Consider the following 16889-nt stretch of genomic DNA (forward strand, 5'->3'; position numbering starts at 1 on the left):
GAGGGAGGGAGGGAGGGAGGGAGGGAGGGAGGGAGGGAGGGAGGGAGGGAGGGAGGGAGGGAGGGTGTGGCACGGGACATATTGTAGAATGAGTCACGACAACCTGGGATCCCTGTCTCTTTCATTCTACACTCAATCTATTATTCTATAGGGCTGAATTCAATCCGTAATGCCAAAGTTCAGCACTATGGCGCAATTAAAATTTAAAGGCAATGTTCCCGCGTTCACAGAAACTCCATTCACGGTAAACTATGCATATGTCATCTCAATTGAAAATTACCTTTAAATTTCAACCTCTCTCTCTTACACTCTCGCTTTCCCCTTCCAGATCTTGCACATCTTTCCCTTTCCCCTCCTTTTCCTTCGTCTCTCTCTCTCTCTCTCTCTCTCTCTCTCTCTCTCTCTCTCTCTCTCTCTCTCTCTGTCTCTCTGTCTCTCTGTCTCTCTGTCTCTCTCTGTCTCTCTCTGTCTCTGTCTCTGTCTCTGTCTCTGTCTCTGTCTCTGTCTCTGTCTCTGTCTCTGTCTCGTCCATTCATTCTCCAGCTGTTACATACTGTATGTAGCATCTCATCCTCTCTGTTCAGTCTTTCTTTTCCAAATCTCCCTTACTTCCTCGCTCCTCTCACATTAGCACAGCTTACATCCCTCCCTACCCCTCTCCCTTTCTCCCACCCCCCTCTATACCAACCCCTACCCCTCTCTCTTTCTCCCACCCCCCTCTATGCCAACCCCTACCCCGCTCTCTTTCTCCCACCCCCCTCTATGCCAACCCCTACCCCGCTCTCTTTCTCCAACCCCCTCTCTATACCAACCCCTACCCCTCTCCCTTTCTCCCACCCCCCTCTATACCAACCCCTACCCCTCTCTCTTTCTCCCACCCCCCTCTATGCCAACCCCTACCCCTCTCCCTTTCTCCCACCCCCCTCTATGCCAACCCCTACCCCTCTCCCTTTCTCCCACCCCCCCTCTATACCAACCTCTACCCCTCTCTCTTTCTCCCACCCCCCTCTATACCAACCTCTACCCCTCTCTCTTTCTCCCACCCCCCCTCTATACCAACCCCCATCTCTCTCTCTGCCTCCCTGTTTGACTCTCTAGTGCTACATTCTCCTTCTGTCTGGCTCTCTTTTACATTCTTGTTCTCTCTTGCCCCCTTTTTCTGACTCTCCCTCTCTCTCCTTTCGCTCCATCTCTCTGAGCCACTTTGACACTTTCCCTCCTTCTCTTTCGCTCTCTCTCTTCCGCAATCACACACACACACACACACACACACACACACACACACACACACACACACACACACACACACACACACACTAGACACATACACAGACACACAGACACACACACACACACACACACACACTAGACACAGACACAGACACACACACACACTCTCTCTCTCTCTCTCCCTCCCACAAATACACACACGCACATGCTTTCTCTCTCTCTCTCTCAGTCTCTCTCTCCTCTCTGACGAGGGAACATGTTGCCTAGGAGCAGCAGCAGCAGCAGTGTGCTACACGTGGAGACAACCTCTCTCTGTAATAAACCAGGGACAGGAGGAAGAAAGAAGGACCTGTCTCTTTTTTCCTTGTCTGACCAGACTCATTGAGGAAGAGGAGGAGAAGGAAGAGGAAAAGGATCAGTACACAGAGGGATTCAGGATTTGATTGTGACTAGGTGGACTAGCGAGAGGAAGAAGAGGAAGACGAAAAGGAGGAGGAAAGGAGTCTAAATTTGTTTGTTTATCTAACAAAACTCAACAAAGAGGAAGAGGAGGAGGAAAAAGAGAAAGAGCTAGTGGGTTTGGACTGGGATAGTGGGTTTAGCACACCCCCCAAAGTCGCTACCATGTGGCAGGAGGCCTTACGGACGCGGGGGCGCTACCTTTTGGAGCGCGGGGGAGAGGGGGGAGACGGGGGAGAGGGAGGAGATGCCCTGGGGGATGTGTTTGTAGGTTTTGGGGAGACCCCGACACAGGGACAGCTGTGTGTGGGTGTGCCGGGACAGAAGACCCAGGACTGGCTGTATGAGTCCTACTACCGTATGAGCCAACAACACCCTCTCATCGTGTTCCTACTGCTCATAGTGATGGGAGCATGCCTCGCTCTACTGGCCGTGTTCTTTGCCTCCGGACTGGTGAGTGTGTGAGTGTGTGTGTGTGTGTGTGTGTGTGTGTGTGTGTGTGTGTGTGTGTGTGTGTGTGTGTGTGTGTGTGTGTGTGTGTGTGTGTGGGTGTGTTTGGGGGGGGTTGGGGAGGGACTGTGTGTGTGTGTGTGTGTGTGTGTGTGTGTGTGTGTGTGTGTGTGTGTGTGTGTGTGTGTGTGTGTGTGTGTGTGTGTGTGTGTGTGTGTGTGTGTGTGTGTGTGTGTGTGTGTGTTTGGGGGGGGTTGGGGAGGGACTGTGTGTGTGTCATGTTGATATAAAATACAGAGCTGTATTGACTGATTGGAGTGGTGCAGAATATGACAACAGGGCTTATTTCAAGTGCTGTTTCTGCTGTGGGACACACACACACACTTGAAGAGTGCTGCCTATTACTGAAGTGTGTTCACTATTGTTTGCCTCTCAGCATGTATGTGACAATGAGAGATGAACAGGGAGAGAGAGGGCGGAGGGAGAGAGACAGGAAGAGTGATGAAAAGAAAGAGAGACACGGTCAGACTGTGGTCCAAAGCTGTTTTCAGTGTAACAGCAGAATATCAATTCATAACTCATGATAGTTCTGGATGGATGTGAAAAAATAACATATAGTGTGATTCAATGTAGGATTCAACCCTATAGGTCTCTCTACCACTAGAGGGTCGACTATGGGAGATTTATCAAGGACCGTGACAATATAGCATGTATAAATGGGTCAATGTGGAGCATGTACTGTATGTAACTGTTCAACAACAATTCCTTCTTTACTGCCTCTGAAGGAAATTAAGTTGTAATATAGGCTTAGTAATCATATAAACCTATCAGATGCTTTTATCTAAAGTGGCTTACAGTATAATGAATGCATACATCTTTATGTATGATTCCAGTGGGAACTGAAATCCAAAACCTTGGCATTGCCAGTGCCATGCTCTTACCAAATGAGCAACACAGGACGGAATACATTATACTGAGTTGAACTCTGCCATGCACTGTCTTAAATAAAAACTCCAGCCATCTCAAATTATCAGGCTGCCAGAATGCTATTATATAATCAAAGCTAGCTGTTAGTTTCTAGGTGTATCTTCATGCCATTTCTTCAGTCTTCTCTCTCTGATCTATTCCAGGAGCACTCCAGCAACAGAACCACAGTGGGTTGTTCTTACAAAGTATGAGCCACAGTGGGTTGTTCTTACAAAGTATGAACCACAGTGGGTTGTTCTTACAAAGTATGAACCACAGTGGGTTGTTCTTACAAAGTATGAACCATAGTGGGTTGTTCTTACAAAGTATGAGCCACAGTGGGTTGTTCTTACAAAGTATGAACCACAGTGGGTTGTTCTTACAAAGTATGAACCACAGTGGGTTGTTCTTACAAAGTATGAGCCACAGTGGGTTGTTCTTACAAAGTATGAACCACAGTGGGTTGTTCTTACAAAGTATGAACCACAGTGGGTTGTTCTTACAAAGTATGAGCCACAGTGGGTTGTTCTTACAAAGTATGAGCCACCGTGGGTTGTTCTTACAAAGTATGAACCACAGTGGGTTGTTCTTACAAAGTATGAGCCACAGTGGGTTGTTCTTACAAAGTATGAACCACAGTGGGTTGTTCTTACAAAGTATGAGCCACAGTGGGTTGTTCTTACAAAGTATGAGCCACAGTGGGTTGTTCTTACAAAGTATGAGCCACAGTGGGTTGTTCTTACAAAGAATGAACCACAGTGGGTTGTTCTTACAAAGTATGAACCATAGTGGGTTGTTCTTACAAAGTATGAGCCACAGTGGGTTGTTCTTACAAAGTATGAGCCACAGTGGGTTGTTCTTACAAAGTATGAACCACAGTGGGTTGTTCTTACAAAGTATGAACCACAGTGAGTTGTTCTTACAAAGTATGAGCCACAGTGGGTTGTTCTTACAAAGTATGAGCCACAGTGGGTTGTTCTTACAAAGTATGAACCACAGTGGGTTGTTCTTACAAAGTATGAGCCACAGTGGGTTGTTCTTACAAAGTATGAACCACAGTGGGTTGTTCTTACAAAGTATGAACCATAGTGGGTTGTTCTTACAAAGTATGAGCCACAGTGGGTTGTTCTTACAAAGTATGAGCCACAGTGGGTTGTTCTTACAAAGTATGAACCACAGTGGGTTGTTCTTACAAAGTATGAACCACAGTGGGTTGTTCTTACAAAGTATGAGCCACAGTGGGTTGTTAGAATGTTTTCCTTTCACCTAGTCAAAAACATTCCTGGAACAACACTCTTGGCTAAATCCTGAATGATTGATTATGATGTCGCCTCACAGGTTGTTATCAATGACGTCATATCCCGTTCCAATTCAAACATTCCATTCTCAGCTGGGAGGGCAAAAGCCCGTAACCTGCTCCAGTGCATTACAGCGCAAACCACCGATGCAATACACCTCTACCTCTCAATATAAGCCACCATTTAATTGATATAACATTTGATACAAATACAAGTATACTAGCTATACCTGACAAGTATGTATAGTTTATATACATTTTCCATCCATTGTGGGCTCTGCCTATCAAGCAGCAGAAGGGTGCATTTGCCCATGTAATGTAGCTAGGTACCTAGAGAAATTGTTTGCAAGCTAGCTAGAAACTTTGTAAAGTTGCCTAAACATTGTGGTAAGTTAGCTATCTACATTTTTCTCCAACCAACGTACCTAGTATAGCTAACATATTTATCCCCATCCCCTTATTTACATTGTTTTAAGACCTTTTAAAATCACTGTTGCTGCTGTGCAATGAGACAGACATGACATTGATTGATGGACCAAGTCAAATCAAATAACTAGCTAATGACAGATCATGTCAATTTGGCCAGCTAGGTAATAAGCTAACTTTCAGTGTATACAACTAGGTTATCTAGTTAGATAGTTATCTAAATATTGTTTGATTTACTTGCCAGCTGACAGTAATCAGACAGACCACTAGAACAGGCTTGGACTCAAAATAAATCTTACATGTCCATCTCTTTACAAAAGCCTTTAGCTATCTCTGATGAACCAAGCTAAATGACAGAAGTTGTTTGCTTAGCTAGCTAGCTAGCTAGACCTACATGTCAAAAAGATAGGCTACCCTCTGAAATGACATAAATACTAATTACGAAAAGCATGCAGTTATATGCTGTAGAGCTAAATAGAGCTAAATGTGCGCAATTGCATTGTATGTAAAAATATGAAATTAGTTATTCTGCTTTTAAAGAGGTGATCACATTACAACCCAATAATTGTAACATTTCTTAACAATCCCTTGAAAACCGCAAGCAGTTGTCAATAGTTTTAGCGGAACTGGGGTTCTCCCTGCACCCCAGCAGGCAAACAAATGTTCTGCACCTTATTGGGACGTTTATTGATAACAACCTGTGTATTATTGTCATTACTGTGTAATGTTCCTGTCATAGAAATAAAATATTTCTATGTTTCATGTATTGTTCCAGTAGGAATGTTATAGTAACGTTACCCATCAGCCAACAAGAATGGCACAATCAAATACCGTCAGTCTCTCCGTGCTGGCTCTAGCCTTTTGGGGGCCCCAAGAGAGATTTGGGTGGGGGGCAGTTCTACATTATATCTGAGTAGGAATGACTAGCCAAATCAATGGGGACCCCTTGGAGGTCAGGACCCCTGGGCACGTGCCCTGCATGCCCGGCCGGTTTTCGACCATGATTACCACAAGTTTAGATAGCTGGCTAGACTAACTACCAATCTAAACACTTTAGAAATTGCACCTGCATTCTACTATACTTACTCTCAACGGGAACTTGAGACCCTGACTGAGTTCCTAAAAAAATTTGGGGTTCGGGGGCCCCCTAGCAGCCGGGGGCCCTAAGCAACCACTTCTGTTGCTTATGCCTGGAACTGGCCCTGAGTCTCTATCTCTGCTCTCTCTATACCTCGCCTCTCTCTCCCTGATTCTTTCTCTTTCCTTTCTCGCTCTTTTCCTCTCTGTCTCTGTCACATATCTTACATACTAGCAAACAAACAATAGACAGAAAGCCCTCCAGTAAGAGGTGTGTTTAATGCACTCTGTGTACCTGTGTATTCTGAAGAGGATGTTGATGTTTGTGTGGTCAGTACAACCACAGAAGCCTAACCATAGCAGCACTAGTACTGCTGAAATGTCAGACACAAAAACAACTGATCTGAGATTCTCTGTGTGTGTGTGTGGGTTCGTGCATGCGCGCACGTTCATACGTTTGTGTGTGTGTACGTTTGTGCCTTTGCGCGTGTGTGTGTCGTGAAGTTTTACCCTGAAACCCTGCCTGTGCTGTATCTCAGGAAGTCTCTCATTTCCTATTGAAGCTTATCTTGTGTTTTCAGAGAAAATATCCCTGAAGATTGCTCTCTCATATAGTCCTGAGGTTGCATTGCTTTAAAAGTGTGTGTGTGTGTGTGTGTGTGTGTGTGTGTGTGTGTGTGTGTGTGTGTGTGTGTGTGTGTGTGTGTGTGTGTGTGTGTGTGTGTGTGTGTGTGTGTGTGTGTGTGTGTGTGTGTGTGTGTTTAACCAAGTGATAACATGGAACAAAGTGATCATGCAGTAATTGTACCAGACTGTGTGTGTGCATTATAAAGTTCAGGAGGTAACGCATTGTGACAGAATACCAGCCACCCGTTGTAGGTTGCTATTTATTTCCCTGTTTAGTCCATTGTTTATGTTTCCACACCCTGGCAATCTCTGGTTGTGAAAAGGACTGCTATTGGAACAGATAGTTAGGATGTTGAACTACTGTATGCCTTCCTGTATATTGGAACAGATTTGACTGTTGAACTACTTATTAATGTCAGTGTGGGTTACTACTGTAATGGTGAAACCCTTGTCTGGACTAGTGTTGTGAGGGTTGACTCATAACCCGCAGTCCCTGCAGTTACACTACATGACCAAAAGTATGTGGACAAAAACATTTTTTATATACTATATACAAAAGTATGTAGACACCCAGTCAAATTAGTGGATTCTGCTATTTTAGCCACACTCATTGTACAAAATCGAGTACACAGCCATGCAATCTCCGTAGACAAACATTGGCAGTAGAATGGCCTGACTGAAGAGCTCAGTAATTTTCAACGTGGCAGCGTCATAGGATGTCACCTCAGTCTGTCAAATGTCTGCCCTGCTAGAGCTGCCCTGGTCAACTGTAAAGGCTGTTATTGTGAAATGGAAACGTATATGAGCAACAACGGCTCAGCCGTGAAGTGGTAGGCCACACGCGCTAACAAAATGGACCGCAGAATTCTGAAGCTCACACAAATCATCTGTCCTCGGTTGCAACACTCACTACAACACTCACAGCACTCGTTGCTTTCAGAGGCAGTCAGCACAATAACTGTTGGTTGAGAGCTTCATGAAATGGGTTTCCATGGCCGAGCAGCCGTACACAAGCCTAACATCACCATGCGCAATGCCAAGTGTCAGCTGGAGTGGTGTAAAGCTCGCCACCATTGGAAAGGGAAAGGGGGACAATGCATTCAACTGAAATGTGTCTTCCGCATTTAACCCAACCCCTCTGAATCAGAGAGGTGCGGGGGGCTGCCAGGACTCTGGAGCAGTGGAACCACTTTCTCTGGAGTGATGAATCACGCTTCACCATCTGGCAGTCTGAGGGACGACTCTGGGTTTGGTGGATGCCAGGAGAATGCTACCTGCCCGAATGCATAGTGCCAACTGTAATGTTTGGTGGAGGAGCAACAATGGTCTGTGGCTGTATTTCATGGTTCAGACTAGGCCCCTTAGTTCCAGTGAAAGGAAACCTTAATGCTACAGCACACAATGACATACTATACCATTCTTGCAACAGTTTGGTGAAGGCCCTTTCCCGTTTAAGCATGACAATGCCCCTGTGCACAAAGTGAGATCCATACAGAAATTGCCATAGAGTCCTGATCTCAAAACCATCGAACACCTTTGGGATGAATTGGAACGCTGATTGTGAGCCAGGCCTAATCACCCAACATCAGTGCCTGACCTCAGTAATGCTCTTGTGGCTGAATGGATGTAAGTCCCTGCAGCAATATTCCAACATCTAGTGGAAAGCCTTTCTGGAAGAGTGGAAGCTGTTATAGCAGCAAGGAGGGGACCAACTTAATGCCCGTGATTTTGGAGTAAGATGTTTGACATGCAGGTGTCCACATACTTTTGGTCATGTAATGTATATTAGCGGGTTAGGGTCAATTGTGGGCCTCAGATTTTCACTTTGTCACATATAGTTGCTGATAGTCTGGCGCTTGCGGATTGGTTATTAGCAATTGCGGGCGGATGCGGGTGAACAAACAGCTGACCCCCGCAACATTAGTCTGGACACTACTGTTGTTGTTGATGTTGCTGCACCCTCTGTCTCTATTCTAAGATATCCCAGGAAGAGACAGTGATCTGTGATAGTCTTCTTCACACACTTGGCTTCACACTTCACACACACACACACACACACACACACACACGCACACAGACACACACACACACACACACACACACACACACACACACACACACACACACACACACACACACATAGACTGTGGCACTCTTAACACTCTGACACTTTCACACTTCACACTGTCATGTTGTAACACTTCTAGAATAGAAAGCTCTGGGCTCTACAATGGTGGCTGTCCATTAAACATGACAGGGAGGGAGAGGCGAGATATGTCTAATAATCTGCATCACGTGTCGGATAAATATTCAAGACTTTCAGAAAACATGGAAGTTGTATATTTTTTAAATAAATCATGCTACCTATGCTATTCATATACACACACACACACACACACACACACACACACACACACACACACACACACACACACACACACACACACACACACACACACACACACACACACACACACACACACACACACACACACACACACACACACACACACACACACACACACATGGCGATACGCATGCACAAACCCTTCCCTCTTGCTGACTGACATAATGTTCCCTCCCTCTTCCCCCTTTTATAAAGACGGATTCAGTCAGTCTGAGGTAAAAGGGAGGTAATTGTTCTTGTAGAGAACGGCAGCTGGTAACCTCCCCTCTCTCTCTTTATCCTGCCTGGGAAATAGGTTTAAATAGCTGTAAATGGTTTTAAATAGTTAGCAGTATGAAATGTGCAAATGGCAGTAGTTTTCACCACAGATAGGCTTAGTGAGAGCAGTAAAGTGGTGAAAGAGCAGGACTATTCAGTTATTTAGTTACAGACCGGGAAGAGATGAGCTGTTCGGTTTGTGTGTTAATGTGAGTGTGCGTGTGCATGTGTATGTGTATGTGTATGTGTGTGTACACATGTGGGTTCCTGCAAGCATGTGTGTTTGCTTGTATGAGTGTGTATGAGTGTGTGTGTGTGTGTGTGTGTGTGTGTGTGTGTGTGTGTGTGTGTGTGTGTGTGTGTGTGTGTGTGTGTGTGTGTGTGTGTGTGTGTGTGTGTCAATAGCAGTGCGTGGGTAAAATGACTGGGGAAGCCAGAAAAAAATCAATTTTACAACCTCTGTGTTGTGATAATTGGGTTGTTTGCTCTATAACCTGTTAATTCATATGCCCTGCGACCGTGATATATAGGCCTCAGACTGAGACAATAAGAAGAAACAGCGGCAGAATAAACTCAAGCACACCTTTGTTTTTTCACAAAACTGGATTGCAACCTCTATCCAGTGAAGTCCACAAAGCGTATTGAATGTAACAGACAGTTACATGACCTACAGCATAGTCAACAAGTTAATGTTTTCTGACATTTTCGGACCACTAAACAACTATTGATTTAGAACCACGGAGAGTTTCCGCAAGTCGTGAAGAAAACAGGAGCTGCCTCCACTAATCCAGCACCATTTCAACTTCAACATCATCATATCACCTCTGCTTAGTCTAATACAGTGACGACTAAAAGATAGCAAAAACAATGTAGTCCAACCAATGTAAGCTAAATATGATATGGCTGCCCATGGTTCTGATGTCTGTGTGCATGCGTGTGCGTGTTCGTGCAAGGAGAAAAATAAGTTGACTCTCCCTACTAGAGAAATGCCAATGCCATCATCCTCTTTCATGTTGTCGAAACGGTCTGTGACTCTGTCATACAGTACACGCTTTAATTTTTTGTTGTCCTAGGCTATCTGGCTAATTTTTGTTATCCTAGGCTACCTGGCTAAAATGCTTCCAAACTTCCATTCATGGGTAACGTTAGCTAGTTAACATTAGCCTTCTACATCTAACTACATATGGAACTTCCATCCTCTCAAGCCAGGGACACAATGTATGAATTAATGGTTGGATCAGAATCGCCTTTATAATCATCGGCCAGTACGGAAAATTAAGTCAAACCAAAATTCCAAATCACTATATCTATCCATGTGTCACGGCCGTTAAAAGAAGAGGACCAAGGTGCAGCGTGGTAAGCGTACATTTTCCTTTATTTAATAAAAATGACGCCGAATAAAACATTAAACACTACAAAAACAAACCGTGAAGCTAAAGGCTATGTGCCCTAAACAAAGTCAACTTCCCACAAAGACAGGTGGAAAAAGGGCTACCTAAGTATGGTTCTCAATCAGAGACAACGATAGACAGCTGCCTCTGATTGAGAACCACACCCGGCTAAACACAAAGAAATAGAAAACCTAGAAATAAAGAAACTAGAATGCCCACACTAGTCACACCCTGGCCTAACCAAAATAGAGAATAAAAGCCTCTCTATGGCCAGGGCGTGACAGACCCCCCCCTAAAGGTGCAGACTCCGGCCGCAAAACCTGACTCTAAAGGGGAGGGTTCGGGTGGGCTTCCTTTACGGCGGCGGCTCTGGTTCGGGACGTAGACACCCCTCCGCCTCTGGCTCCCCCCACTTTGGTGGCGTCTCTGGTGCGGGGACCCTCGCCGCCGACCCCAGACTGTGGACCCTCGTAGCGGGCCCCGGACTGGGCACCCTCGTTGCGGGCCCCGGACTGGGCACCCTCGTTGCGGGCCCCGGACTGGGCACCCTCGTTGCGGGCCCCGGACTGGGCACCCTAGTTGCGGGCCCCGGACTGGGAACCCTCGTTGCGGGCACCGGACTGGGCACCCTTGCTGGAAGCTCCGGACTGGAGGCCGTCGCTGGAGGCTCCAGACTGGAGGCCGTCGCTATAGACTCTGGACTGGAGAACGTCGCTGGAGGCTCCGGACTGGAGAACTTCACTGGAGGCTCCGGACTGGAGGCCTCAGTTCCATGACTCCTCACTGGAGGCTTCGTGCCATGGATCATCACTGGAGGCTTCGTGCCATGGATCATCACTAGAGGCTTCTTGCCATGGATCATCACTGGAGGCTTCTTGCCATGGATCATCACTGGAGGCTTCGTGCCATGGATCATCACTGGAGGCTTCGTGCCATGGATCATCACTGGAGGATTCTTGCCATGGATCATCACTGGAGGCTCCGTGCCATGGATCATCACTGGAGGCTTCGTGCCATGGATCATCACTGGAGGCTTCTTGCCATGGATCATCACTGGAGGCTTCGTGCCTTGGATCATCACTGGAGGCTTCTTGCCATGGATCATCACTGGAGGCTTCGTGACATGGATCATCACTGGAGGCTTCTTGCCATGGATCATCACTGGAGGCTTCGTGCCATGGATCATCACTGGAGGGAGGAGACGTATGGGCAGTCTGGTACGTTGAGCTGCCACAGGGCTCACCAGGCTGGGGAAACATACGGGAGGATTAGTTCTAGGCGCAGGCACAGGACTCACCAGGCTGGAGAGATATACAGGAGGCACTGTCCTATGCAGAGGCACCGGATACACTGGGCCGTGGAGACGCACTGGAGGTCTCGAGCTAGGAGCCTGCACAACCCATCCTGGCTGATGGTTGCTTTCGCCCTGCAGATGCGAGGCGCAGGCACAGGACGCACTGGGCTGTGCAGACGCACCGGAGACACAGTGCGCAGAGCCGGCGCAGGATATCCCGGGCCGTAGAGATGTACTGGCGGCCAGATGCGCTGAGCCGGCATCCTCCGACCTGGCTGGATGCCCACTCTAGCCCGACTGATTCGGGGAGCTGGAAGGTAGCGCACCGGGCTGTGCACGTGCACTGGAGACACCGTGTGCTCCACCGCATAACACGGTGCCTGACCAGTACAACGCTCGCCACGGTAAGCACGGGGAGTTGGCTCAGATCTCCACCCCGTGTTCCCCCCCACTTTTTTTTTTGGGAGCTGCCTCTCGGGCTTCCTTGCTAGCCGAGTCCCTTCGTAACGCTGCCGCTCTGCTCTAGCTGCCTCCAGTTCCTCCCGTAGACGGCGATACTCCCCAGCCTGCCTCCAGGGTCCCTTACCGTCCAGGATCTCCTCCCAAGTCCAGGAATCCTGGACACGCTGCTCCTCCTTACCACGCTGCTTGGTCCGTTGTTGGTGGTGGGAAGTTCTGTCACGGCCGTTAAAAGAAGAGGACCAAGTTGCAGCGTTGTGAGCGTACATTTTCCTTTATTTAATAAAAATGACGCCGAACAAAACAATAAACACTACAAAAACAAACCGTGAAGCTCAAGGCTGTGTGCCCTAAACAAAGTCAACTTCCCACAAAGACAGGTGGAAAAAGGGATACCTAAGTATGGTTCTCATTCAGAGACAACGATAGACAGCTGCCTCTGATTGGGAACCACACCCGGCCAAACACAAAGAAATAGAAAACTTAGAAATAAAGAAACTAGAATGCCCACCCTAGTCACACGCTGGCTTAACCAAAATAGAGAATACAAGCCTCTCTATGGCCAGGGCGTGACACCATGGCTAATTTAGGAACACAACTAGATGCAACAATCCAAGCTGGCTTCCATTGACACTTTTTTTGGTGTGCCAGGATCATTCACAGTTAAGCTCGCTAATTTTGTATACTTTTTTATCAAGGGAGGCCAAATGCTCGCTGGCTTCCCTTGCATTTCATTCAATGCTACGGGCGGCAACAATGTCATACTCTTTATGACCAGACAGCATCAGAAAGATGGCCTGCACATACAGAGGGGCACTGTTTCGCTTGCTCGGATGCTTTCTTCGGTGCGATACATTCAGCCTTGTGAATTGAAGGAGAATTATGAAACACAGAGAGACGAAAGATAAGATAAGTATTTTGGGGGGGGGTGGAGGGGGGGGGGGCTGAGTTCCCTTGACATCCATAAATACACACCACTGGTGTGTGCATATGTATGTGTGTGTCTGCAAGTGTGTTCCTGCGAGCATGTGTGTGCGTGACAAAGGTAAACTAAGGCATTATGTTGCTAATCACACAGTTAGTGAGTCACTGCATTAATTGGTCTTTTATACACAGGATCAAATATTCATGAGCGTGGTTTAGGGAGGAAATGAGCATTGGTATTAATGGCTGTGACCGGAGCGGTGTGTTTGTTGTGTGTGTATGTGTGTCGTGCATGCGTACGTAGATATGTATGTACATGTGTGTCTGCGCTCTGTGTATGCATTGTGAGTGTATATATATTTTAAGCTCATTATAATTCTGTCTGGGTGTTTGTTCTCTATGATACTTGGGACGTCAGTAGCTAGCTAGTAGTCCCCTGAGTAAATATACTGCTGGTAATGCGTGTCCCCTTCACCTCAGCCTGGCTCCAAACACCCCGACTCATACTTATACTAGCATAGAAACGTAGAGCACCATCCTATTCTAGCATAGAAATATAGAGCACCCATGTGTTCTAGCACAGAAATAAAAAGCACCCATGTGTTCTAGCATAGAAACATAGAGCAACAATCTATTCAACCATAGAGGGGCAGCAGGTAGCCTAGCAGTAGAAGATAAGCGCATTGGGCCAGTAACCAAAAGGTTGCTGGTTCAAATCCCAGAGCCAACTAGGTGAAAAATCTGCCTGTGCCCTTGAACAAGGCACTTAACCCTAATTGTTCCTGTAAGTCGCTCTGGATAAGAGTGTACTAAATGACAAAAAAATTAAATAAAAAATAACTCTAATGAAGCATATTAGAACATTACTGCATTCTACCATAGCATCATCACAGAACAGCACTATTCTACCATAGAACCAGAGAGCACCAGTGTATTCTAGCATATTTGTATTGCTTTTAAATCTTTTCAATTCATTTTTTATCTTATTAACACTTTCTTCTAGCTAGCTATTTGTGTAGGTAGCTATCAAGTAAACACAATGATAGAACCTTATAGACAAAAAAACCACACAGATAGTCATCGCATACGCATAACACTGACATTTAGAACTTTGGGATCAAAAAGTCTCTACAGTCACAACTGCACTATTCACAAAGTCATCCATTGATTCTAATGTCTTAACACAGAATTTTATAGTAATTTTCCAGCAGACAATAAGAACAGTGTTTTATAGCAGAACAAGAAAGAGCTATTTAAAATCCCAAACGGATGCTATTGGACCTGCCACCACATTTCCTTTACAGTTCCATTGCACTGTGTTCTCACAGTAGACGAGAGTCCTTCCTCTTGTAATGCAATTGGCTAATCAGTTATAACCCTCTACAGTTCGCAACGCACTTTAAAATAGTTCATTCTACCATAGAATCATCACAGAACAGCACTATTCTACCATAGAACCAGCGAGCACCAGTGTATTCTACCATAGAATCATCACAGAACAACACTATTCTACCATAGAACCAGCGAACACCAGTGTATTCTACCATAGAATCATCACAGAACAACACTATTCTACCATAGAACCAGCGAACACCAGTGTATTCTACCATAGAATCATCACAGAACAACACTATTCTACCATAGAACCAGCGAACACCAGTGTATTCTACCATAGAATCATCACAGAACAACACTATTCTACCATAGAACCAGCGAACACCAGTGTATTCTACCATAGAATCATCACAGAACAACACTATTCTACCATAGAACCAGCGAACACCAGTGTATTCTACCATAGAATCATCACAGAACAACACTATTCTACCATAGAATCATGAAATACAAATCATAGAGCTGCAGAATGATAGACTGTATTCTACTGACGTGTTCACAGGATCGCCATATGCAGGGACCTCTGATGATATTGTAGGCTCTCAATGTGCTTATGCAAAATGTTCTTCACTTGGAAAATGATGGACTTTTCTGCATTGTTCTATAATTGATAAACTCTTAGAGGGTCAGAAGGGAAGGGTAAATATTTTATTCAGACCCTGTACTCTGGATGTCAGAGAATTAGGCCTTGACCTCCATCCGGCCTCTAGCTCCAAGGCAACAGGCTCTCACAATCTCACTGCAAAATTAGACATTTGTCCATGTTTCTCCAAATTTCAAGTAGTTTATTTATACCTCAGTGCCAGTAACTGGGATTGACCATGAGACCCTCGAATTCCACCGCCATCTATGTCCACAATGCCCTAGCAAAACCCAAGCCTACTAGATTGTACTAGCGCTTACTGTTGCCCCTAGTGGCCGGTTTTGACTTGCCTTGATTTAGGCATTATTTATGACTTAGTTAAGTAAAACAGAAAATCATTCATTCCGATTGGTTAGGGTTTGGGATAGGGTTAAATTTAGGCATGAATTCTGATTGGTTAGGGTTTGCAATAGGTTTAATTAAATTCATGCATTAATTCTAATTGGTTGAGTTCAGAAAAACAACTCCAGGGTTTAGTTTAGCAATTGATTAAGACTGGCTTTGTTAATTCATTGTGGATGGTGCAGTGGTCTAAATCGCAGTCTCTCATTATATAGATCTGGGTTAAATCCAAGCTCTTTTTTTGCTCCAGTGGACAATTTTGACGCCGCGTCACGACAAATGTCACCTTGAATCTGGAGGGATCTTCCTGCTAATGGACCTCTGACTACACTACCACACCATCAGGCTACCCAACACCTGTCACTTTCACCTGGGTGTGTGTGTGTGGATGAGAGGAGACACACACACATATAGGTAGTAGCCATGTGGTGTCATGTCAATGTTAATAGAGTCTGATAGCTTTTTATTTAACTAGGCAAGTCAGTTAAGAACACATTCTTATTTTCAATGACGGCCTAGGAACCGTGGGTTAACTGCCTTGTTCAGGGGCAGAACAACAGAGTTTTACATTGTCAGCTCGGGAATTTGATCTTGCAACCTTCCGGTTACTTGTCCAACGCTCTAACCACTAGGCTACCTGCCGCCCATAGCTAATGATGATGAGTAGAGCAGTGATTAATGCAGACCGTGTGTGTGTGTGTGTGTGTGTGTGTGTGTGCATGCGTGCGTGCGTGCGTGCATGTGTGTGTGAGAGAGAGGGTGTGTTGGCATGTGTGTTGACAGGTTTTAAATGCTGACAGTGACAGTGGGAGGATAGAAGTGACATAGTAGAACCTTCTCTGGTCTCAGACTGTCTGTCTGTCTGTCTGTCTGTCTGTCTGTACAATGAGTGCAAACATTTCTAATAGGCTAGGTGTATGTGACCCCTGCGGGAATTGAACACAAAACCAAAACCAATTTTTACACACACACACACACACACACACACACACACACACACACACACACACACACACACACACACACACACACACACACACACACACACACACACACACACACACACACACACACACACACACACACACACACACACACACACACACACACATACACACACTTGGTTCTATAGGCTTGAAGGAGCTATTTACAGTTCTGAGGGGGGTGAGGGTGGGGGGGAGAGGCGGTGTGAAGCTGTCTCCTTCAGGAATTGAGGACACAAAAAGCTTCTGTCTCGTTTTTCT

The 16889-nt window shown here is 45.8% G+C and overlaps 1 protein-coding gene across 9 annotated transcripts in view; it reads left to right on the plus strand.

Moving 5' to 3' along the window:
- Positions 1-1366: 1366 nt before the first annotated feature.
- LOC129820106 (adenylate cyclase type 2-like) overlaps positions 1367-16889 on the plus strand; it is a 98177-nt gene continuing 82654 nt past the window's right edge. For 4 of the 9 annotated variants that reach the window (XM_055876973.1, XM_055876975.1, XM_055876978.1 and 1 more), the window contains exon 1: positions 1372-2142. In XM_055876973.1, coding sequence (XP_055732948.1) covers positions 1855-2142 — 288 coding nt within the window. In that variant the 5' untranslated portion in view covers positions 1372-1854. Of the gene's footprint in view, positions 2143-16889 lie in introns of all 9 variants that reach the window. The other 5 variants (XR_008754153.1, XM_055876976.1, XM_055876981.1 and 2 more) reach the window with 4 other exon arrangements.

The sequence above is a fragment of the Salvelinus fontinalis genome, chromosome 22 (genome assembly GCF_029448725.1).
Source record: "Salvelinus fontinalis isolate EN_2023a chromosome 22, ASM2944872v1, whole genome shotgun sequence".
NCBI lineage: Eukaryota > Metazoa > Chordata > Actinopteri > Salmoniformes > Salmonidae > Salvelinus > Salvelinus fontinalis.